Source organism: Littorina saxatilis, linkage group LG14, assembly GCF_037325665.1.
Source record: "Littorina saxatilis isolate snail1 linkage group LG14, US_GU_Lsax_2.0, whole genome shotgun sequence".
In the NCBI taxonomy this organism is placed as follows: domain Eukaryota; kingdom Metazoa; phylum Mollusca; class Gastropoda; order Littorinimorpha; family Littorinidae; genus Littorina; species Littorina saxatilis.
The window spans coordinates 34,625,129-34,644,527 of NC_090258.1; the positions used below are offsets into that span (position 1 = coordinate 34,625,129).

Consider the following 19,399-nt stretch of genomic DNA (forward strand, 5'->3'; position numbering starts at 1 on the left):
TATATTCGTTTCGAATTCTTCGTTCGCACGTGAGTACAGTATTGTTTGGTCTTTTTGCTTATTTGGATGATATTAATTTTATATTGTTTTCCCTATCCTCTGGCATTGGCCTCACAAGACAATGAAACTCCTCAAGTTTATTCAAAATTCAGTGTTTCAACCACTCAAGCGTAGACGGCTTAGCAGTTTATATTTCAATCAATCATTATGTTTTGGCTTGTTTCAGTGGTTGTTTACAAACCAACAATTATCGTGAATGTAATTTTGATGAAGCTATTAGATTAAAATATTTATTATCTGGACTTTTCAGAAGAAATATGCTGGCATTGTACTGTCAGGATTTATTTTCACTTACGGCTATACTGTGTTGTACTGTGAAAAAGGAGGTGTGGTACAATATCAAAATAAAGTGTTATGCTCGTAATTTGCCAGGAATGCTGATGCAATTTGCTTTTTACTACTGACATCCCTGACGGACAATGATACCTGGAGTTGGGTCATGAATACAAACTGACCGGCTTGGCATTAATCTGGTTACAATGCTGATTACAGAACGGACAAACCAAACGGAACTTGCTTTTCAAACCATAAGTTTTGCACAAGTCCTGATTTTGAAGGTTGCAATAGATGAACGAAAACACATTGTGTGCAAAATCTCAATCAATTAATTAAATAAAGTGATATAGCTCCCATTTCTTACGCTGTGACTTGTTTATTTCAGTTGATATTAGTAGCCTATGCTAGCTAAACATAATCAATCGACAGGTAATCATGTACGTCTCTTATTGACTTCATGGCACGCCGCAAGGTAGAATCATCCATTTCCATCTATCGTCCCAAATCTGGGTCACCTTCCTCCTGTGACATAACGAGCGCGCGCATTATTGCAAAATCCCCACGAAATATAGATTTGGGTAAGAAGAAGGATGTCCTTAGATTACATCTTGTTTCTTATAATTCCTTCATTTGAGGTTGTTTGTAATTACAAATTGATTTAAGTATACCCGTATTTTTGCGACTGTGGGCGAAAACTGTCATCTGATACAACCGAGAGAAGATATTCATTAATCAAATGTGTCTTTCAGTCTGATGTATAATTTGCCGTAACTTAATTAATTTGGCTCGGTGGTCCGATAAAAATGTTTAATAGGAGATGATTCGTTGCACAGCCTGTGTGTGTGAGTGTGTGTGCGTGAGTGTGTATGTGTGTGTATGTAAATGTGTGTGTATGTGTATGTGTGTGCGTGCGTGCGTGTGTGTGTGTGCGTGTGTGAGTATGTATGAGTGTGTGTGAATGTGAGTGTGTGTGTGTTTGTGTGTGTGTGTGTGTTTGTTTGTATGCGTGTGCGTGTGTGTATGCGTGAGAGAGAGAGAGAGAGAGAGAGAGAGAGAGAGAGAGAGATTGAGGGGGCGGGGACAGAAAGAGAGAGAGGTGGGGAAAGAAAAAGAGAGAGAGAGAAAGACAGACAGACAGACAAACAAACAGAGAGAGACGCACGCACGTAGCAAGCACTCTCGTACACACACACACACACACACACACACACACACACACACACACGCGCGCGCGCGCGTGCACGCGCACACACACAGCACCCTCCACCTCAACAACCACAACCATCTCCATTCAAACAGCCACCCTACGAGAAACCCCCGACAAGCAACGACCCATCGGATATTTGTTCATATCAAAGTCAAATTAGTCACGGCTGTACAAAACCACAATACTTTTTACAATAATAAAAGAGAAATAATCGTGACTATCGCGGGGAAAAAAATGAAAATAAATGAACAACACCAACGATTTGCCTTTAATACCGAGTTAAGGTGACCAAAACTTGATGTTTATTTTGATTGATAGCAGTGATGGTTTGCAAAAGGGGTTCGCAAAAATTGAAGCCGATTCTTTCTTACTCACTCTGTCTCTGTCTGTCTGTATCTTATGTGAATGCTGCAATACGTGGTGTTAAATATTGATTGAAGTTGTTAAGAATGGACGTAAATAGATTGCCACATAAAGCCTATAAAATGTTGCGTGAACTGGATGAAAGAGGTAAAAGAAACTGGGTGTCTAGTGTACGTTGTAAATTATGTCAGAATGGTTTTGGGTTTGTATGGATGAATCAAGGAGTGCAAGATGAGAACCGTTTTTTGAAAGATTTCAGAGAAAGATTGATTGATTGTAGATGGCAGGAATGGAATTTTCATGTTCAGAACAGTGATAGATTTGCGTTATATAGGACATTTTGCACTGTGCACGAAGTAAAACCTTATTTATTATTGAACATGGATAGGCATTTGAAAATTATTATGGCAAGATTCCGAGGTGGAATAACAGAACTATTTGTGCACGTTAATCGATATAAGAGATACGATGCGGATATGTTGTCATGCCCATTGTGCAGGGAAAGTAAGGAAGATGAGTATCATTTTGTGCTTTGTTGCCCCGCACTTCGTGATTTGCGATGCCAGTTTATTCCTGCTAAGTTTTATAGAAACCCAAGTTTACACAAGTTTTCTATGCTTATGGCATCTGTGAATGAAGGTATTGTTCGAAAGTTGTCAGTTTATGTGTACAAAGCATTTCGGCTACGTAGTGTTGTCATGTCTTAGTTCATATAAGCCTACGATATATTTTATTTGAAATGTAATGTCTTAGTTCGTGTATGATTTATTTCATTTGATTTGTGTGCAAATGTCATTATGTCATTGTATATATGTTCACCCCCTCATGAGGGGCTATGGCCTAAATGAGTAAACAATCCAATCCAATCCAATCTCTCTCTCTCTCTCTCTCTCTCTCTCTCTCTCTCTCTCTCTCTCTCTCTCTCTCTCTCTCTCTCTCTCTCTCTCTCTCTCTCTGTTCCCTCTCTCTGTCTCTGTCTCTCTATCTCTGTCTCTGTCTCTCTATCTCTTTAGATCTTAATCCTTGTAAAATGAAGTTCAATTCAATTCAATTCTCTCTCTCTCTCTCTCTCTCTCTCTCTCTCTCTCTCTCTCTCTCTCTCTCTCTCTCTCTCTCTCACTCTCTTTCATCCTTATCAATCAGGTTTTCGTCCAAAACATTCTTGTCATACTGCCCTTACTCGGCTAAAAGCAATAATCAATCGTGATATCGTCCGGGCTGTTTGTATTCATCGTTGCTGTATTTTTCAGGAAAGGAGTTAGGGCTAAAGACTTAGTTGATCACCCTTTGTACTTGTAAAATAGCTGTGTCATTTTGTACATCCTACCTGTCAGATAGAAAACAAGCAGTCGACCTAAATGGTTCCTATTCACCACAACACTGTAAAGTGTGGGGTCCAACAAGGCTGTATCCTGGGTCCATTGCTGTTTGGACAACACTGTACAGTGCGGGGTCCAACAAGGCTGTATCCTGGGTCCATTGCTGTTTGGACAACACTGTACAGTGCGGGGTCCAACAAGGCTGTATCCTGGGTCCATTGTGGTTTGGACAACACTGTACAGTGTGGGGTCCAACAAGGCTGTATCCTGGGTCCATTGCTGTTTGAACAACACTGTACAGTGTGGGGTCTAACAAGGCTGTATCCTGGGTCCATTGCTGTTTGAACAACACTGTACAGTGTGGGGTCTAACAAGGCTGTATCCTGGGTCCATTGCTGTTTGAACAACACTGTACAGTGTGGGGTCTAACAAGGCTGTATCCTGGGTCCATTGCTGTTTGAACAACACTGTACAGTGTGGGGTCTAACAAGGCTGTATCCTGGGTCCATTGTGGTTTGGACAACACTGTACAGTGTGGGGTCCAACAAGGCTGTATCCTGGGTCCATTGCTGTTTGAACAACACTGTACAGTGTGGGGTCTAACAAGGCTGTATCCTGGGTCCATTGCTGTTTGGACAACACTGTACAGTATGGGGTCCAACAAGGCTGTATCCTGGGTCCATTGCTGTTTGAACAACACTGTACAGTGTGGGGTCTAACAAGGCTGTATCCTGGGTCCATTGCTGTTTGAACAACACTGTACAGTGTGGGGTCTAACAAGGCTGTATCCTGGGTCCATTGCTGTTTGGACAACACTGTAAAGTGTGGGGTCCAACAAGGCTGTATCCTGGGTCCATTGCTGTTTGGACAACACTGTACAGTATGGGGTCCAACAAGGCTGTATCCTGGGTCCATTGCTGTTTGGACAACATATTAATGAAATCCAAAACAGATAGACTGCCAACATTCAAAAATTCAGAATAAAAAAACAAGAATGGTATGTTATACGAGCGTCTCATTGACGTCAAAACAAGAATGGTATGTTATACGAGCGTCTCATTGACGTCAAAACAAGAATGGTATGTTATACGAGCGTCTCATTGACGTCAAAACAAGAATGGTATGTTATACGAGCGTCTCATTGACGTCAAAACAAGAATGGTATGTTATACGAGCGTCTCATTGACGTCAAAACAAGAATGGTATGTTATACGAGCGTCTCATTGACGTCAAAACAAGAATGGTATGTTATACGAGCGTCTCATTGACGTCAAAACAAGAATGGTATGTTATACGAGCGTCTCATTGACGTCAAAACAAAAATGGTATGTTATACGAGCGTCTTATTGACGTCAAAACAAGAATGGTATGTTATACGAGCGTCTCATTGACGTCAAAACAAGAATGGTATGTTATACGAGCGTCTCATTGACGTCAAAACAAGAATGGTATGTTATACGAGCGTCTCATTGACGTCAAAACAAGAATGGTATGTTATACGAGCGTCTCATTGACGTCAAAACAAGAATGGTATGTTATACGAGCGTCTCATTGACGTCAAAACAAGAATGGTATGTTATACGAGCGTCTCATTGACGTCAAAACAAGAATGGTATGTTATACGAGCGTCTCATTGACGTCAAAACAAGAATGGTATGCTATACGAGCGTCTCATTGACGTCAAAACAAGAATGGTATGCTATACGAGCGTCTCATTGACGTCAAAACAAGAATGGTATGTTATACGAGCGTCTCATTGACGTCAAAACAAGAATGGTATGTTATACGAGCGTCTCATTGACGTCAAAACAAGAATGGTATGTTATACGAGCGTCTCATTGACGTCAAAACAAGAATGGTATGTTATACGAGCGTCTCATTGACGTCAAAACAAGAATGGTATGTTATACGAGCGTCTCATTGACGTCAAAACAAAAATGGTATGTTATACGAGCGTCTTATTGACGTCAAAACAAGAATGGTATGTTATACGAGCGTCTCATTGACGTCAAAACAAGAATGGTATGTTATACGAGCGTCTCATTGACGTCAAAACAAAACATTACATTCACTGTACCCAGTGGTCTGTTAAGTGGACAGACAGACAGACAGACAGACAGACAGACAGACAGACAGACAGACAGACAGACAAACACTTATGGTACAGATAACAAACATATCAATGAAACGCAGTTATGGTGTTAACTTTTTTTTAGAATGAAACCGCATCTTATAAATCAAGTTCTTTGTACAAATATTTGAGCAAACGAGAGCACATAGGTTAAATTTCTTGAAGAAAAAACAACTAGATTGTTTGCTTGTTTATCATTTATACCTCTGCCTCCTCCAGTGGGGGGGACGAGACCGAGGCAGACAGACAGACAGACAGACAAACAGACAGACAGACAGAGACATAAAGAGCTTGAGAAGAGATAGACAAGAGATACAGATACTAGACAACCAGGCAGACAGTCAGAGACAGAAAGACAAAGACAGACAGGAATGAGGAAGGATGCGAGAATGAAACGATAGACAAGAAGACAGACAAAAAGGTAGAAAACCAAACAAAAGAAATGTATACATTAATCCCTTAAAACCAACAAACTGAAATATTTTTCATACAAGTTTGAAAAGCAGACAACTTCAGAGACCAAATCAATCTCCTTGAGTTTTTCACCAAGAGAATGTTCCAGAAAGTACAAAAGAAATAGTCGCAGTAACCAACGAAGAGCAGACTAAGGACTAAAGCAGACGAAGACTATTCCATTGTCCGCAGCACGGAGAGGTCACAAGATTACCCGAACTCACAATACAGGAAACGTGGGGTTCTCGTTTAAATCCAATTGTGTGTCTGAGAGCTTGGAGAACTAATGATAGTACTTTGACAACCAAGAGTATTCGGTACGTGGGTTTGACAAAAATTAGTTTGAAATTAAAAACGTTTACTCTGAAGTTCACCGGAAGCTGAAACAGTACCTCTACGCGACTCAGACTGTATTTCCGGTGGAAGCGACCGCGTGATCAAAGGGGGATACTCTTAGTTGTATTGTTGAAGACAAAATCAGTGTCTGCTGTTTTATATTGTAGACGTTTGTCCAAACATCGGAGGCGTTTGCAAGTAAATAGATTAAGAAGATAGTGAGTAAGTTTTCATTATTCCCCTTTGATGTGTTACACTTAATTGATGATTGCTTCATCGTGAAATGTCGAAGGCGGTTGCTTTGAACCCATTTTTGAAGTTAATGACCGTTAGTAAGTGTTGATGAGATTAGTTGGTGTATTCGCGACGCTTCCTTGGCGCATACCTGCTGTGGATTGGTATAAAACGAGGCTCGCGAAGAGCTGTGAAGGAACAGGAAGAGTAACGCTAGTGTTGGTGACATCTCCTTTGAGTTTGCCTGCATCTTCGTCGTCTTCAGTACAGATACAAAGTTTGTGGTTGTTTGTGTTCTTCGACAGGAAGTTGCTCTGTGTTTGTTTTTATACATGGGCATCCCTTTGTAGTTATTGTGTGAAAACACCCTTAGCTGGTGGTTTGCTAGTCAAGCTGAGCTAACTGACGTTAATTCCATTGTGGCTGGAAGATCAACATTTTGTTTTGTGTTTGGACTTGTTCTCATCTGTACGCGCCATCAGTTTTTCGACTTCCAGCGATTGTTTGAAGCTTGTTTGTGACCTTTTTTCATGTATTTGTTAGTTAGTAAGCTAGTCAGTTTGTTTGTTTGTTTTCTTGTTTTCTTGTTTGTTCACCAGCTCGTCTTTCTTGATTTCTTGATTTCTTTCTTCCTTTCTTCCTTTTTTTTCTTCACTAATTTATCAGTTAGGTTAGAATTCAGTTTGTGTGTATTTTGCATTTGTTTAATGCGTTCGTGTTAGTTTGTAGTTTGCTATTTTGAGATGTGGTTCTTTGCAGAAAGAAACCGAGAGTTAAATGTAGAATCAGGGAGCAGATTCAGCATCCGGCACGTACGCAAAGCCACGGGTCAGCATCAGACGGACAGATGTATTCCTGCGTGAAGTGGGCGCCATTAACCGTCTCTCGACCGCTTCACAACCCTGTCGCCATCCGCCACCGGACAAATAATCCCCGGTGTAGAGTTGTTACCGGCGCGACCATTGGCTGAAATTGATACGCCCTCGGAGGTCACTTTGTCAGGATTGTATCCGAGCGCTGACACTTTACACACGCTCTCCTGGGATAGAGTCTCGGACGGGGCGCGAGATTTTCCCGGTGTCGAGGTGTCTTTGTCCCTTTGATCTGTTTTTCTTTGGGGAGAAAATTGGTCATAATTACACTGGGGAGGACGCTCCCCCCTGACGATTATCACCGCCTTGTCCCGCTGACTCGAGCGCACTGCGTCACGGCTTTGCGGGCTGTGACGTGTTTTGATTTACGAGAGGATTATGACGTGGCATAGAAACTAGCGCGTGCGCGTGTGTGTGATAGGTGGTGAATATTGTTGCAGTTCTAGGTTGTGAGGAAGGGAAGAAGGCAGGCGTTATCTTGTGCGAGATTATCTGAGATTCAACATCTGTATACTTCCAGGATCTGCCTCTTTTCCAGTACTTATTGGTTTTGGTGTCGCATATGTATCTATCTATCTGTCTGTCTGGTTGGCCTGTCGGTCTATCTATCTGTCTGTCTGGTTGGCCTGTCGGTCTGTCTGGTTGGCCTGTCGGTCTGTGTACTTACCTATTCATGCCTTTCCTTCTGCTCGCATTCTCTTTGTTTGTGTCTTTCCGTCCTACAGTCGGTTGGCATGTTTTGTCTTTTCTTTTCCTCTCCTCTTTTCTTCTCTTGTCTACTTTTGTCTTCCCGTCTTGTCTCGTCTCGTCTCGTCTTGTCTTGTCTCGTCTCGTCTTACCTCGTTTTCTCTTCTCTTGCCTTCCCTTCATTTCTCTTCAGTCTTCTTGATTGCTTTCAACTTTGTGAACCAGGACTTTAAATAAAATACTTCTCCTACCTGTACACTATTTGTGTTGTTTTGTGTATTGAAGTAAGAATGGTTCGTTGATGGAACGTTAACATTTGGACAAAACAAAACATTCCAAAAAGTGTCAATAATTAAACGTTCCAGAAACTAACCATTCTTGTTTTTGATTCTAATAATCTGATCTGATAAAACAAAAGGAATTCTGATTCTGAATTTTGGAACATTAGCAGTCTATCTACTGAACGAGAAAATACAGTTCTGCATTTTCTTGTGATTGTGTTTCAGATGTCTGGACGCGTCATATGCTTGGTCCTGGCCCTCTGTCTCTGCCTCACCGCTTCACACTCACAAGGTAAGTCAATTCTTTGCTTCATTCTTTGTCTTTTCTTCTGATTCTTTGTTTGTTTGTTTTTTCTTGACTGAACTTAGGTACACGTTTTGTTTGCTGACGTTCCATTTGTAAGAAGTCACGGGGTTTTGTGTGTGTGTGTTTTTGTTGTTGTTGTTTGTCGTTGTTTTGTGGACTTGGTTTGATTTGCATCTTCTAGCTTATAGTATTGTTTTTTATATTTAGTCAAGTTTTGACTAAATATTTTAACATCGAGGGGGAATCGAAACGAGGGTCATGGTGTATGTGCGTGTGTGTGTCTGTCTGTCTGTCTGTGTGTGTGTGTAGAGCGATTCAGACTAAACTACTGGACCGATCTTTATGAAATTTGACATGAGAGTTCCTGGGTATGAAATCCCCGAACGTTTTTTTCATTTTTTTGATAAATGTCTTTGATGACGTCATATCCGGCTTTTCGTGAAAGTTGAGGCGGCACTGTCACGCCCTCATTTTTCAACCAAATTGGTTGAAATTTTGGTCAAGTACTCTTCGACGAAGCCCGGGGTTCGGTATTGTATTTCAGCTTGGTGGCTTAAAAATTAATTAATGACTTTGGTCATTAAAAATCTGAAAATTGTAAAAAAAAATAACAATTTATAAAACGATCCAAATTTACGTTTATCTTATTCTCCATCATTTGCTCATTCCAAAAACATATAAATATGTTATATTCGGATTAAAAACAAGCTCTGAAAATTAAATATATAAAAATTATTATCAAAATTAAATTTTCCAAATCAATTTAAAAACACTTTCATCTTATTCCTTGTCGGTTCCTGATTCCAAAAACATATAGATATGATATGTTTGGATTAAAAACACGCTCAGAAAGTTAAAACAAAGAGAGGTAGGCCTACAGAAACGCGTGCTATCCTTCTTAGCGCAACTACTACCCCGCTCTTCTTGTCAATTTCACTGCCTTTGCCATGAGCGGTGGACTGACGATGCTACGAGTATACGGTCTTGCTGAAAAATTACATTGCGTTCACTTTCATTCTGTGAGTTCGACAGCTACTTGACTAAATATTGTATTTTCGCCTTACGCGACTTGTCTTTTCTTTTCTTTTGGTTGGTTAATTGATTGCTAGGTTGGTTGAGACGTTGTGTGAAATTGTTTATGTGTTCTTGGTGTTGTTCTCAGTGTGTGTGTGTGTGTGTGTGTGTGTGTGTGTGTGTGTGTGTGTGTGTGTGTGCGTGCGTGTGCGTGTGTGTGCGTGCGTGCGTGCGTGCGTGTGTGTATGTTGGGGGGGGGAGGGTACAAGAGTAACGCCCTTCAACTTTGTATCGGTCATGCTCTTCGCTTATATGCTATGAAAACCTTTATCCCCCAGACCAATCCAGCAGGTCACTGAACAGAATGGTGGGCCAGCAGCCTCTGCTGTTCGGTCGGCGTGGAATCAACCCCAACATGAACTCCCTCTTCTTTGGAAAGCGGGCGTCCGCCGCGCAGCCCTCGCTGGAAGATCTGAGAACAGCCTGCAGCGTGCTCATGTCCACGTACGCTCAGGTCGTGCTGTCCAGTGAAACCCAGAGCTAGGCTTCAGGTGGGTTTGATGTGGTTAACGTTACGGTTTGGTTGCGTGGGTTATTGTGTGTTTGAAGCTAGGCTTCAGGTGGGTTTGATGTGGTTATAACGTTACGGTTTGGTTGCGTGGGTTATTGTGTGTTTGAAGCTATCTTCAGGTGGGTTTGATGTGGTTAACGTTACGGTTTGGTTGCGTGGGTTATTGTGTGTTTGAAGCTATCTTCAGGTGGGTTTGAGGTGGTTAACGTTACGGTTTGGTTGCGTGGGTTATTGTGTGTTTGAAGCTAGGCTTCAGGTGGGTTTGATGTGGTTATAACGTTACGGTTTGGTTGCGTGGGTTATTGTGTGTTTGAAGCTAGGCTTCAGGTGGGTTTGATGTGGTTAACGTTACGGTTTGGTTGCGTGGGTTATTGTGTGTTTGAAGCTAGGCTTCAGGTGGGTTGCCACAATCGAGTGTTTGAGTGGATTAATGTGCGTTCGTTTGTGATGAAAACCAGAGCCAGCTAGATTTGGTTGTCAGGAGTATTGTGTGTGGGTTTGTTTTGTTTTTTCTGTAAAAAGTGGGTTAGATTTCAGGTGTGTTTGGTGGAGGGAGAGTTTGGTTGTGTGGATTATGTCTTTGTTTATGGCGAAAACCAAAACCAGCCTTCAGGAAGCTTTGCAGAATCGTGTGTGTGTGTGTGTGTGTGTGTGTGTGTGTTTGGGTTTATGTGCATTAATGTGGGTTCGTTTGTGGTAAAACCCAGAGCTAGGCTTCAGGGGGGTCTGCACAATCGAGTGGTTGTGTGTGCATGGATTAATGTGGGTTCGTTGGTGTCGACAAGGGTAGCTTGCAGGTACTTTTGCAACAGCGAGTGGTTGATTGTGTAGATCATGTGAGTTTTCGTTTGAGGTGAAACCCAACGCTAGGCTTAGGTTGGGTTTACTTATGTCGAATTATTGATTGTGTGGATAACTGTGTGTTCATTTCTGGTGAAAACCAACGCTGGGCTTCAGGTGGGTTTGTAGAGTGTTTGCGTGGATTCGTGTGTGGTGAAAACCAGAGTTACACAAGTTGGTTTGATATGTTTAGGGTTTGCTTGGGTGGATTACTGTGTGTTTGTTTGTGGTGAAAACCAAAGCTAGGCTTCAGGTGGGTTTGTGTGGATTAATGTATGTTCGTTTGTGGGGAAAACCAAAGCTACACTGAAAATGGAAGTGTTCAACATTTGAAAACACTCTTTTGTAACCAGTTGTAAACACTGTGCTGTGCAACTCTACTTGCAAAATGTAGCACACGTGGTAGGCACGAAATAATGTTTACAAGTGTGCTAATTTTGAAAGTAGAATCATAATTATAGTATTCCACACAGTGTTCACAACATGTTACAAAAAGTGTGTTCAAAAGTGTGTTCAAAAGTGAAACTTCAGTTTAGAGTGTATGCTTCAGGTGGGTTTGCAGAGTCGAGTGTTTGTGTGTGTGTGTGGGCGTTCGTTTGTGGTGAAAAGCAGAGCAAGATTTGGTTGTGAGGATTATTGCGTGTGCTTCTTTGATGTAAAAAAACAAAAAATAGGTTAGAGCCCAGATATGTTTGGTACAGTGAGAGTTGTGTTGTGTGGATTATGTGTTTGTTTGTGGCCAAAACAAAAGCCAGGCTTCAGGTGGGTTCGCAGAATCGAGTGTTTGCGTGGATTATCTAGTGGTGAAAACCAGAGCTAGACTTCAGGTGTGTTTGAGATGGTTAGGGTATGGTTGTGTTACTTCGGGTGGGTTTGATATGGTTCAGGTTTGGCTGTGTCGTCTATTGTGTGTTCGTTTTTTTGTAAAAACTAGGCTAAGTTTCAGGTGTGTTTGATACAGTGCGGGTTTAGTTTTGTGGAAAATGAACATTTATCTTTACGTATCGTATCTTATTACAAAGAAATACAACCTCATGCCTCACTGTTCTTCGATTTCTGTTCCAGACGAGAGGTCTTCTCGTCTTGTCACGTTTGTTTCGAGATGTGCACAAACGAGAAGAGCCACCAGATGGCGCCACCGCCGCTACGCAGGCAGCTAGCAGCTGGTCTTTGCACATGGAGAACATTGCGAACAACACAGGCACTTCAGGGGTCACTTCAGGCGTCACTTCAGAAAGAATCAATCGCTGAGCGTATTAACTAACACTGTCGCTAAGAAGACAGAGCAGGGAAAGATCCGGATTTTGTGCACTTTGATTTTCGCAAAAATTTATAAAAGGGTCTTCAGAACATTGACTAGAGGGTTATTGCACTTGTTTTCGGCGACTAAAAATTGTGCACTTCAGTAGGTCTTTGATTTCAGCTTAGCGTCTTGTCAGAGAAAGAGAGAAAAAGTAGTCAACTTCTTGACGTGTTTCTTTTGCTTTGTATTCTTCAATTTCATGATTACAGTTATTAGAAGATCATAAAAATGAAAGGCAAAAGAAAACGGGGAATATTTGTTATGTACATTTGGAAAAAACAAAACATTAAAAGAAAAATCATTTAGTCACGACAGAAATAGCTGAAAAATGTTTTTGATGCGAAGAAAGTAAAATCAGAAATTACGCCTTATTGCGGTTTGTGTAAGCAATCTGCAGGCCGCGTCAATCGTTGTGATTCCTGATTTCATTGGTTGATTAACAAGTTGTATCATGTCGTGGATATGATTTCATTGAATTTTCGATCAATTGTTAAAACGTTTATGTTTGGGCATAGTACTGTTTTAGCTGGTGGCGTATTATGTTTTTAGTTATGATTTGAGCATTACGTTAAGTTGATGTCTTCGTGATTTCCTGGTTGTTGTTTGAACTAACTCTTGACAGGGGAGCCAACACGTGCTTATCACACACAATTTTATTACCCTTTTGTTTTGCACCGCAGTGTGTTGTGTTCTTGTTTGAACCAGGGTCCTATCTCTGAGTGTTTTGATAATGTTTTTATGTGTGTTTTTGACAAAGCTTTTTTGCCGCTTCGTATAACAACAATGCCAGTTGCATGGGAATTATTTGCAGACACTCGTGTACATGAGGCTTTGTTTTCGTGATCTGAGCAAACATATGAATTATTGACTTCCTCCCTCTCTCTCGTCTCTCTCTCTCGTCTCTCTCTCTCGTCTCTCTCTCGTCTCTCTCTCGTCTCTCTCTCTCATCTGACTCAATGGTTCCAGGGCCACAACTATGTAAACATATTTACTTTACTCTGAATGTCTTTTTTTCCAAAGTCGTTATTATTTCATGTCGTACTTTTGTCGCTTTAGGATTGTCAGGCGAACGTTGAGAGTGCGTACAGATTGAACGACCCTGCTGTATTTTAAGGTTGAGGGTTTATTTTTCGGTTTTTTGCCGGTTTTTTACCGTTTTTTTTGTTGTTTTTTTTACATTGCTTGGCAATAAAAACAGATACAACTGAGCAGAATGGACGATGGTAATTCAGAAAAGATAAATCAGACTCATTCCTTTCGACTGAGACAGCATCGTAAAAATACAGTCAATAACTGCGAAGCCTTGAAACGTGCGCAGAAATCAGAAAACAAACTTGAAGAAGGTTGCAATTGAAAACATCAAGTACAGACGTTAGCATGTGTGTGAACAGACATCAGATATTAATGCTGGTGGTAATTAGCCCAGTACAAGCAGTTATTCATTCATTCAAAGGGCGGAGAAAGTGGAAAAAGACAGAGAAAAAATGCATTGGAAAATGGGTGTTGGGAGGGGAGGGGGTTGGCATAAGCCGTAAAACATTACTCATAAGATTGTTTATTGTCCTAAAAATACCAACAATGCGTTCATAATTGCAGCGTGCAAGTTTCGCAGTTGGCTTTGCAGTTTCCAATTACACAAACGACTACATTGTTTTGTTTGTGCAATGTTGCTCCATAGTGGGTGTTTTTTGTTGAATTCTGGCCCAAAGTCTACATGATCCTAAAGAACATAATGTATTAGTGCTCTGCAGATATGTCCGTCACTTGTTTAGTGTTATACTGGTATGGACAGTGCTTGACGCTGAAGTGTTCCTTGTGAGGCAAGCGTGTAGAATGGATCATTATTTTGAATAAAGGATACTAAGATCCTACCTCTGTGTGAGTGTGCGTGTGTGCCTGTGTCTGTGTGCGTACGTGCCTGTGTGTGCGTGTGTGAATGTGTGTGTGTGTGTGTGAGAGAGAGAGAGAGGGGGTAGGGGAGAGAGAGAGTAAGGGTTGCTCGGGTTTAGGTATCTGTGTCTATGTTATACTAAAACAGACAATTTTGGCTTTAGAATTCTTTGTTTACAAGCCCGCACACTATCACACACACACACACACACACACACACACACACACACACACACACACACACACACACACACACACACACACATGAGGTATCGGCAAGACACTAAACGACGTAATATTTTATAGAGTTGTATTTACCACACAAACTGTACGACATTTACAAAAATACTGTGGTAGGTCTGTCATTGAAACTTTAACAAGGTTAGAAAAGTTACAAAAGGTAGATATCTTTTTTACAATGTACAACTCATAAATGCATTTAACGTGAACACAACATGTCATTAGTGAATACACGCATACGTTTCGTTCTCACAAAACAACAAAGCAAAACAAACATTCATGCACACAACACTCATGCAAAAGTCATGAGTAAATACACGCATACTTTTCTTTCGCAACACAAACATGCCCGCACACAGCATTCGTGCAAATGAAGTAAATACACGCATACTTTTCTTTCGCAAAACAAACATGCCCGCACACAGCATTCGTGCAAATGAAGTCACGAGTAAATACATGCGCACTTTCCATTCAAAAACTAAGAAACACAACAAAACAAACAAACAAACAAACAAACGTACACGCACACAGCATTCATGAAAATGATTTCATGCGTAACAACTGGCACACTGACCTTTCAACATCAAAACAACAGTCAAGCCAAAGTAAACACACACAAAACATTCATGCAAATGTCATGAGTACGATACAGGCACAGTTTCCTTTCAAGAAAAAAGTTAATTCATAAAACAACAAAAGTGCATGCTTGCAGCATCCATGAAGGTGGAACTAACGTGATAGGTATTCTCAAATACTAATATATTCTTAATAACATCTCAAAGAAACACAAACGTAGCTTAAAATGGTTGGAAAAGATTCTAAACTACAAGGTCTGAAACAGATGAAAATGTTTTTCATTTTAATCCCAAAGTTACGTTTATTTTCGTTAATGGTTTAAACAAAGTGGACTTTTGTTTCTCACTTACTTTTAATAAGAAGGGATAAACTAGTTCAACGCATGAAATCAATTTAGCGTTTCTTAAAGTACCAATGCTGATTTCAGATTAAAAGGAATGACAGCAAAATGACAAGAAATCAGTCAATATGAAAAAATAAATAAAAATTAAATAGACACATACTAAAGAAAAGTACATGAATGAATGATTGAATGAATGAAGGAACGAACGAACGAACAAACGAAGGAACGTATACACGATCCAACGAAGCAACAAATGAATTAATGATTAAACGAAGGAATGATTGCATGAATTGATTGATGCACGAATAAATGAATGAATGAATGAATGAATGAATGAATTCATGATAGAATCAATCAATCAATCAATCAATCAATCAATCAATCAATCAATCAGTCACAGAATCAACGAATGAATATATTGATAAACTAATGAATAAATAACATTCAAAAGAATACACTGAAGAAAATCTTAGCACTTCACCGTCTAAATGATGTACACTAAATGAACGATAAAAATTAATTTATCACCGTTTTCAGAACGAAGTCCCTAACGCACGCACACCGTGAAAACACACATGCTTTATCACTAGCACACAATGAAGAGGATCACACGTTAGAAACAAACATAAGCTCACGAAGACAGAGCAGTTCATGGCACAGTCCAACAAGTTAAATGCATGTCAGCGTCAAGTCTCTTACAACTCTAAAACTGTATTGCATTTTTCACTTTTTCACAAATGACAGAAACGAAGAGTTTCAACGTTTTTTCTTTGCTGAAAAACGCTTCATACAGTTTACACATCACGTCTGTGTGATTGTGTTTTTTATTTTATCTCACACTTTCCAAATTGAACCCACAGTAGATGCAGAATTTCTGATTAAGATCCTTGCCTATGTCGAAATCCTTTAAGGCGAGGCTTCAGAACAGAAAAGCACATAACACAAATGCCCGTAACACAGGTGTCTCTTCTTGCACCGACACTGTAACTGTGGGTCCGATGCTTACATAATGTCTTCGGTATATTTGGAAGCACACAGCGAAATTGTAAATTCCCCATTAGAAGCACACAGCCATAATACGGTCCAAAACATATGAAAATTAGACTTGTTTGAGAAAGGCATATGTCCGAGGTTTTAACCTTTCACTCGGATCGAGTAGAAATAAAAACAGTTGACATTTTTCAGAAGTCAACGAATGTGTAAAGCCCTACCACAGTAGGGAATGGGGAACTTGTTCACCAGCTTTGTACAAATATTGCATGGAGACATGTTTGTCGAAATAGATGTCCGAATACCCATCAGGCAGCCTGAGGAGTAAAACGTCATACAACTGAAATCACTTCCAATTCCACAAATACGTTGATGAGTTTTGTAAACGTCATACCGTCGTTTCCACACGGTATAATGCCGTAGTTGTGGCTTCAGCACATATGCATTTCACGTTCGACCGAATTGAACGGGACTGAACGTAAGATACATAATTACGAGTCTTTTTCTCAGAGTAACTAGCTTTTCACTTGTCGAAGCTTTACTGGTTTGGCAGATTCGGCTGTAGGGCGGTTGTCGATGCAAGTACATACCTACCGTGATAATCTTCACAGAGAAGCATTCGTACGTGTGGACTGGCAAGACGAAATGTGGATGCCGGATATCTTGATGTCCAGCGTGATGACTTCAGAATGGCTTCCCTGGAATTGAAATCCTGATGTCTTCAACTGAAGACATGCATGGCATCAGAAAGACTTTCGGCGACTTTTGAATCCTGTAGCCTTTCACAGAAAACATACTCGCTTACCCGTGTTTCGCACTCAACACTGGAAACATTTTTTCCAACGAAACATGTAAACCCTGTTGGTGAGTCCCAATGAAACACGGGCTGTTGTCCTTTTACGGCCACTTTCCTCTTACATTTCATTCATTTCAGCCTGTGGTGTCTGTGTGGACATTTTCACAGGCTCAAACATACAATTTAAATGTTCAATATAGATTTATATCCGATAAGAACGGAAGAGAGAACGTAGCTGGCTGAACGCTTCATTACGAGGTCAAAACTGACACTGAATGATGCAAAAGTTTACTGACTCCATACCGAAAGTGTCTCTTTAACAGATTGCTAGTGCGAGTCTCTCTCTCTCTCTCTCTCTCTCTCTCTCTCTCTCTCTCTCTCTCTCTCTCTCTCTCTCTCTCTCTCTCTCTCTCTCTCTCTCTCTCTCTCTCAAATCCCTCTATTCACAAGCCACGAAGCATGTCAGTCGTGCATGATTGGCCAACTGATATCAACTCTTGAATTCACAGGTTAGAAGCTTTAACTTTAGCCATGGACATATGTGTTGCAATGTGTTGGTCGTCGAAGCACACGAGCATAGATACGACATTGTGCATACTAATGAGGTCACAATTGTTTCTTGTTAGTTTGATTTTGTTAAGCGTCTGTACTGTTGTCGTTAAGGGATATATTTGAACAGTTATACATCCTTTACAGGACACAGACTTCACAAAGGTTTTGGCAGATGTTTTGTTTCTTCATTGAAAACCAATAGAATTGCACGTTTCATCTCTCAATTCACATATCACAACTAGCTGAGTAGAGAGCGAACTTCCGATTGGTTGAAGACTTCAGCAAACTGAACAAGTTGCCTTGAAGTAACCTGCCCGACGACTAGTCGAGGTTTATGCATGAACAGTATTAGTTACGAAAGCGCTGATTGGACGAGCCAGGTCACGTGCGACAGGAGGACGCTGTGGGCCAATCGCAGATCTTCATGTCGTCGTTCCAGACAGTTCCGGGACCACAGGAATGGTGGAAAGCCACGAGCCAGACGCACTGGTAGAAGCGGCGACAGTCCGTGGGGTCCGTGTAGATACCGAACGCTGTCGGACACTCGAACTTCTCTGCAAAGGACGAAAGAGAACGTGTTAATATCGTACAAGGGAATCTGAAAACATGTATTCCTGTTGCTTCTTGCCATCTGGGGGTCGAACCAACGCTTACTGACAATTTTTTTTTAAATTCCAAAACAAATAGACTGCCACGTTTCAAAATTCAGAATCAAAAAACAATAAAGGTATGTTTAAATTATGACAAAACAAAACTTTACATTCACTGATTTTTGACCCAGCGGTCTTTTACGTGGACAAACAGACAAACACTTATAATACAGTAAATACACTTATCTGACAAGTTTACTGAGATAAGTTTCAATGATTATGTGCGTCTCTGTCCACTGCAAAGACCGTTGGGTCGACGTACTCGTGAATTTTTCGTTTTGTCTAAAATGAAATGGTTATAAATTAACCTTTATTTATTTTGTTTTTGTTTAATTCTGAAAACATATAGGCGAATATCATACAGTGGATCTTACATACATGGATGTTAATGTCGTACAGGGTGATCTGGGCTATTTCGGTTTCTGTGTGGATCAAACAATGAAAGCAAAGAAACGCAAGGAACACGCAACACGTATGTTAATATCGTATAAAATATGCACCATATGTTATGCATGAATTTTTAAACCGTACAAAAGGATCTCGGGTTTACCGGTTTTACTATGACTGAGTTGTGGACGGCACAGGAAGCTGGAAACGCAAGACATGTACGTTACTATCGGTATCTAGAGTCTTACTATCGGTATCTAGGGTCTTACTATCAGTATCAAGGGTCTTACTATCGGTATCTAGGGTCTTACTATCGGTATCTAGGGTCTTATCGGTATCTAGGGTCTTACTATCGGTATCTAGGGTCTTACTATCGGTATCTAGAGTCTTACTATCGGTATCTAGGGTCTTACTATCAGTATCAAGGGTCTTACTATCGGTATCTAGGGTCTTACTATCGGTATCTAGGGTCTTTGGATTTTAGTCAGGATTTAAAAGACGAAGGGAGAAAAACGATGCGATGATGTCTAAGTATACAGAGAAGAAAGCATTCAAAAGCTATGCGGAACCTCTGGCACCTCGAGAGAATAAGAAGAATTGAAATAAACAACCAACTTTCGTCTTAATGAACTTTAGTTAATTTAACAATTGTGAGAGAGGGGGAGAAAGAGAAATAGAGAGAGAGCGAGAGAGAGAGAGAGAGAAAAGAGAGAGTAAGATA

General features: G+C 40.6%; 2 protein-coding genes across 2 annotated transcripts in view; one reads left to right on the forward strand and one right to left on the reverse strand.

The window, feature by feature from the left end:
• Positions 1-14,125, forward strand: part of LOC138947636 (uncharacterized) — a 25,170-nt gene extending 11,045 nt beyond the window's left edge. The window contains exons 2-4 of the mRNA XM_070319143.1: positions 8,445-8,511; positions 9,879-10,091; positions 12,017-14,125. Of these exons, the coding sequence (XP_070175244.1) occupies positions 8,445-8,511; positions 9,879-10,084 (273 nt within the window). The 3' untranslated portion in view covers positions 10,085-10,091; positions 12,017-14,125. The remainder of the gene's footprint in view (positions 1-8,444; positions 8,512-9,878; positions 10,092-12,016) is intronic.
• Positions 14,126-14,452: 327 nt separating this feature from the next.
• LOC138946589 (uncharacterized) overlaps positions 14,453-19,399 on the reverse strand; it is a 49,912-nt gene continuing 44,965 nt past the window's right edge. Inside the window, exon 12 of the mRNA XM_070318035.1 lies at positions 14,453-18,195. Within this exon, the coding sequence (XP_070174136.1) occupies positions 18,023-18,195 (173 nt within the window). The 3' untranslated portion in view covers positions 14,453-18,022. The remainder of the gene's footprint in view (positions 18,196-19,399) is intronic.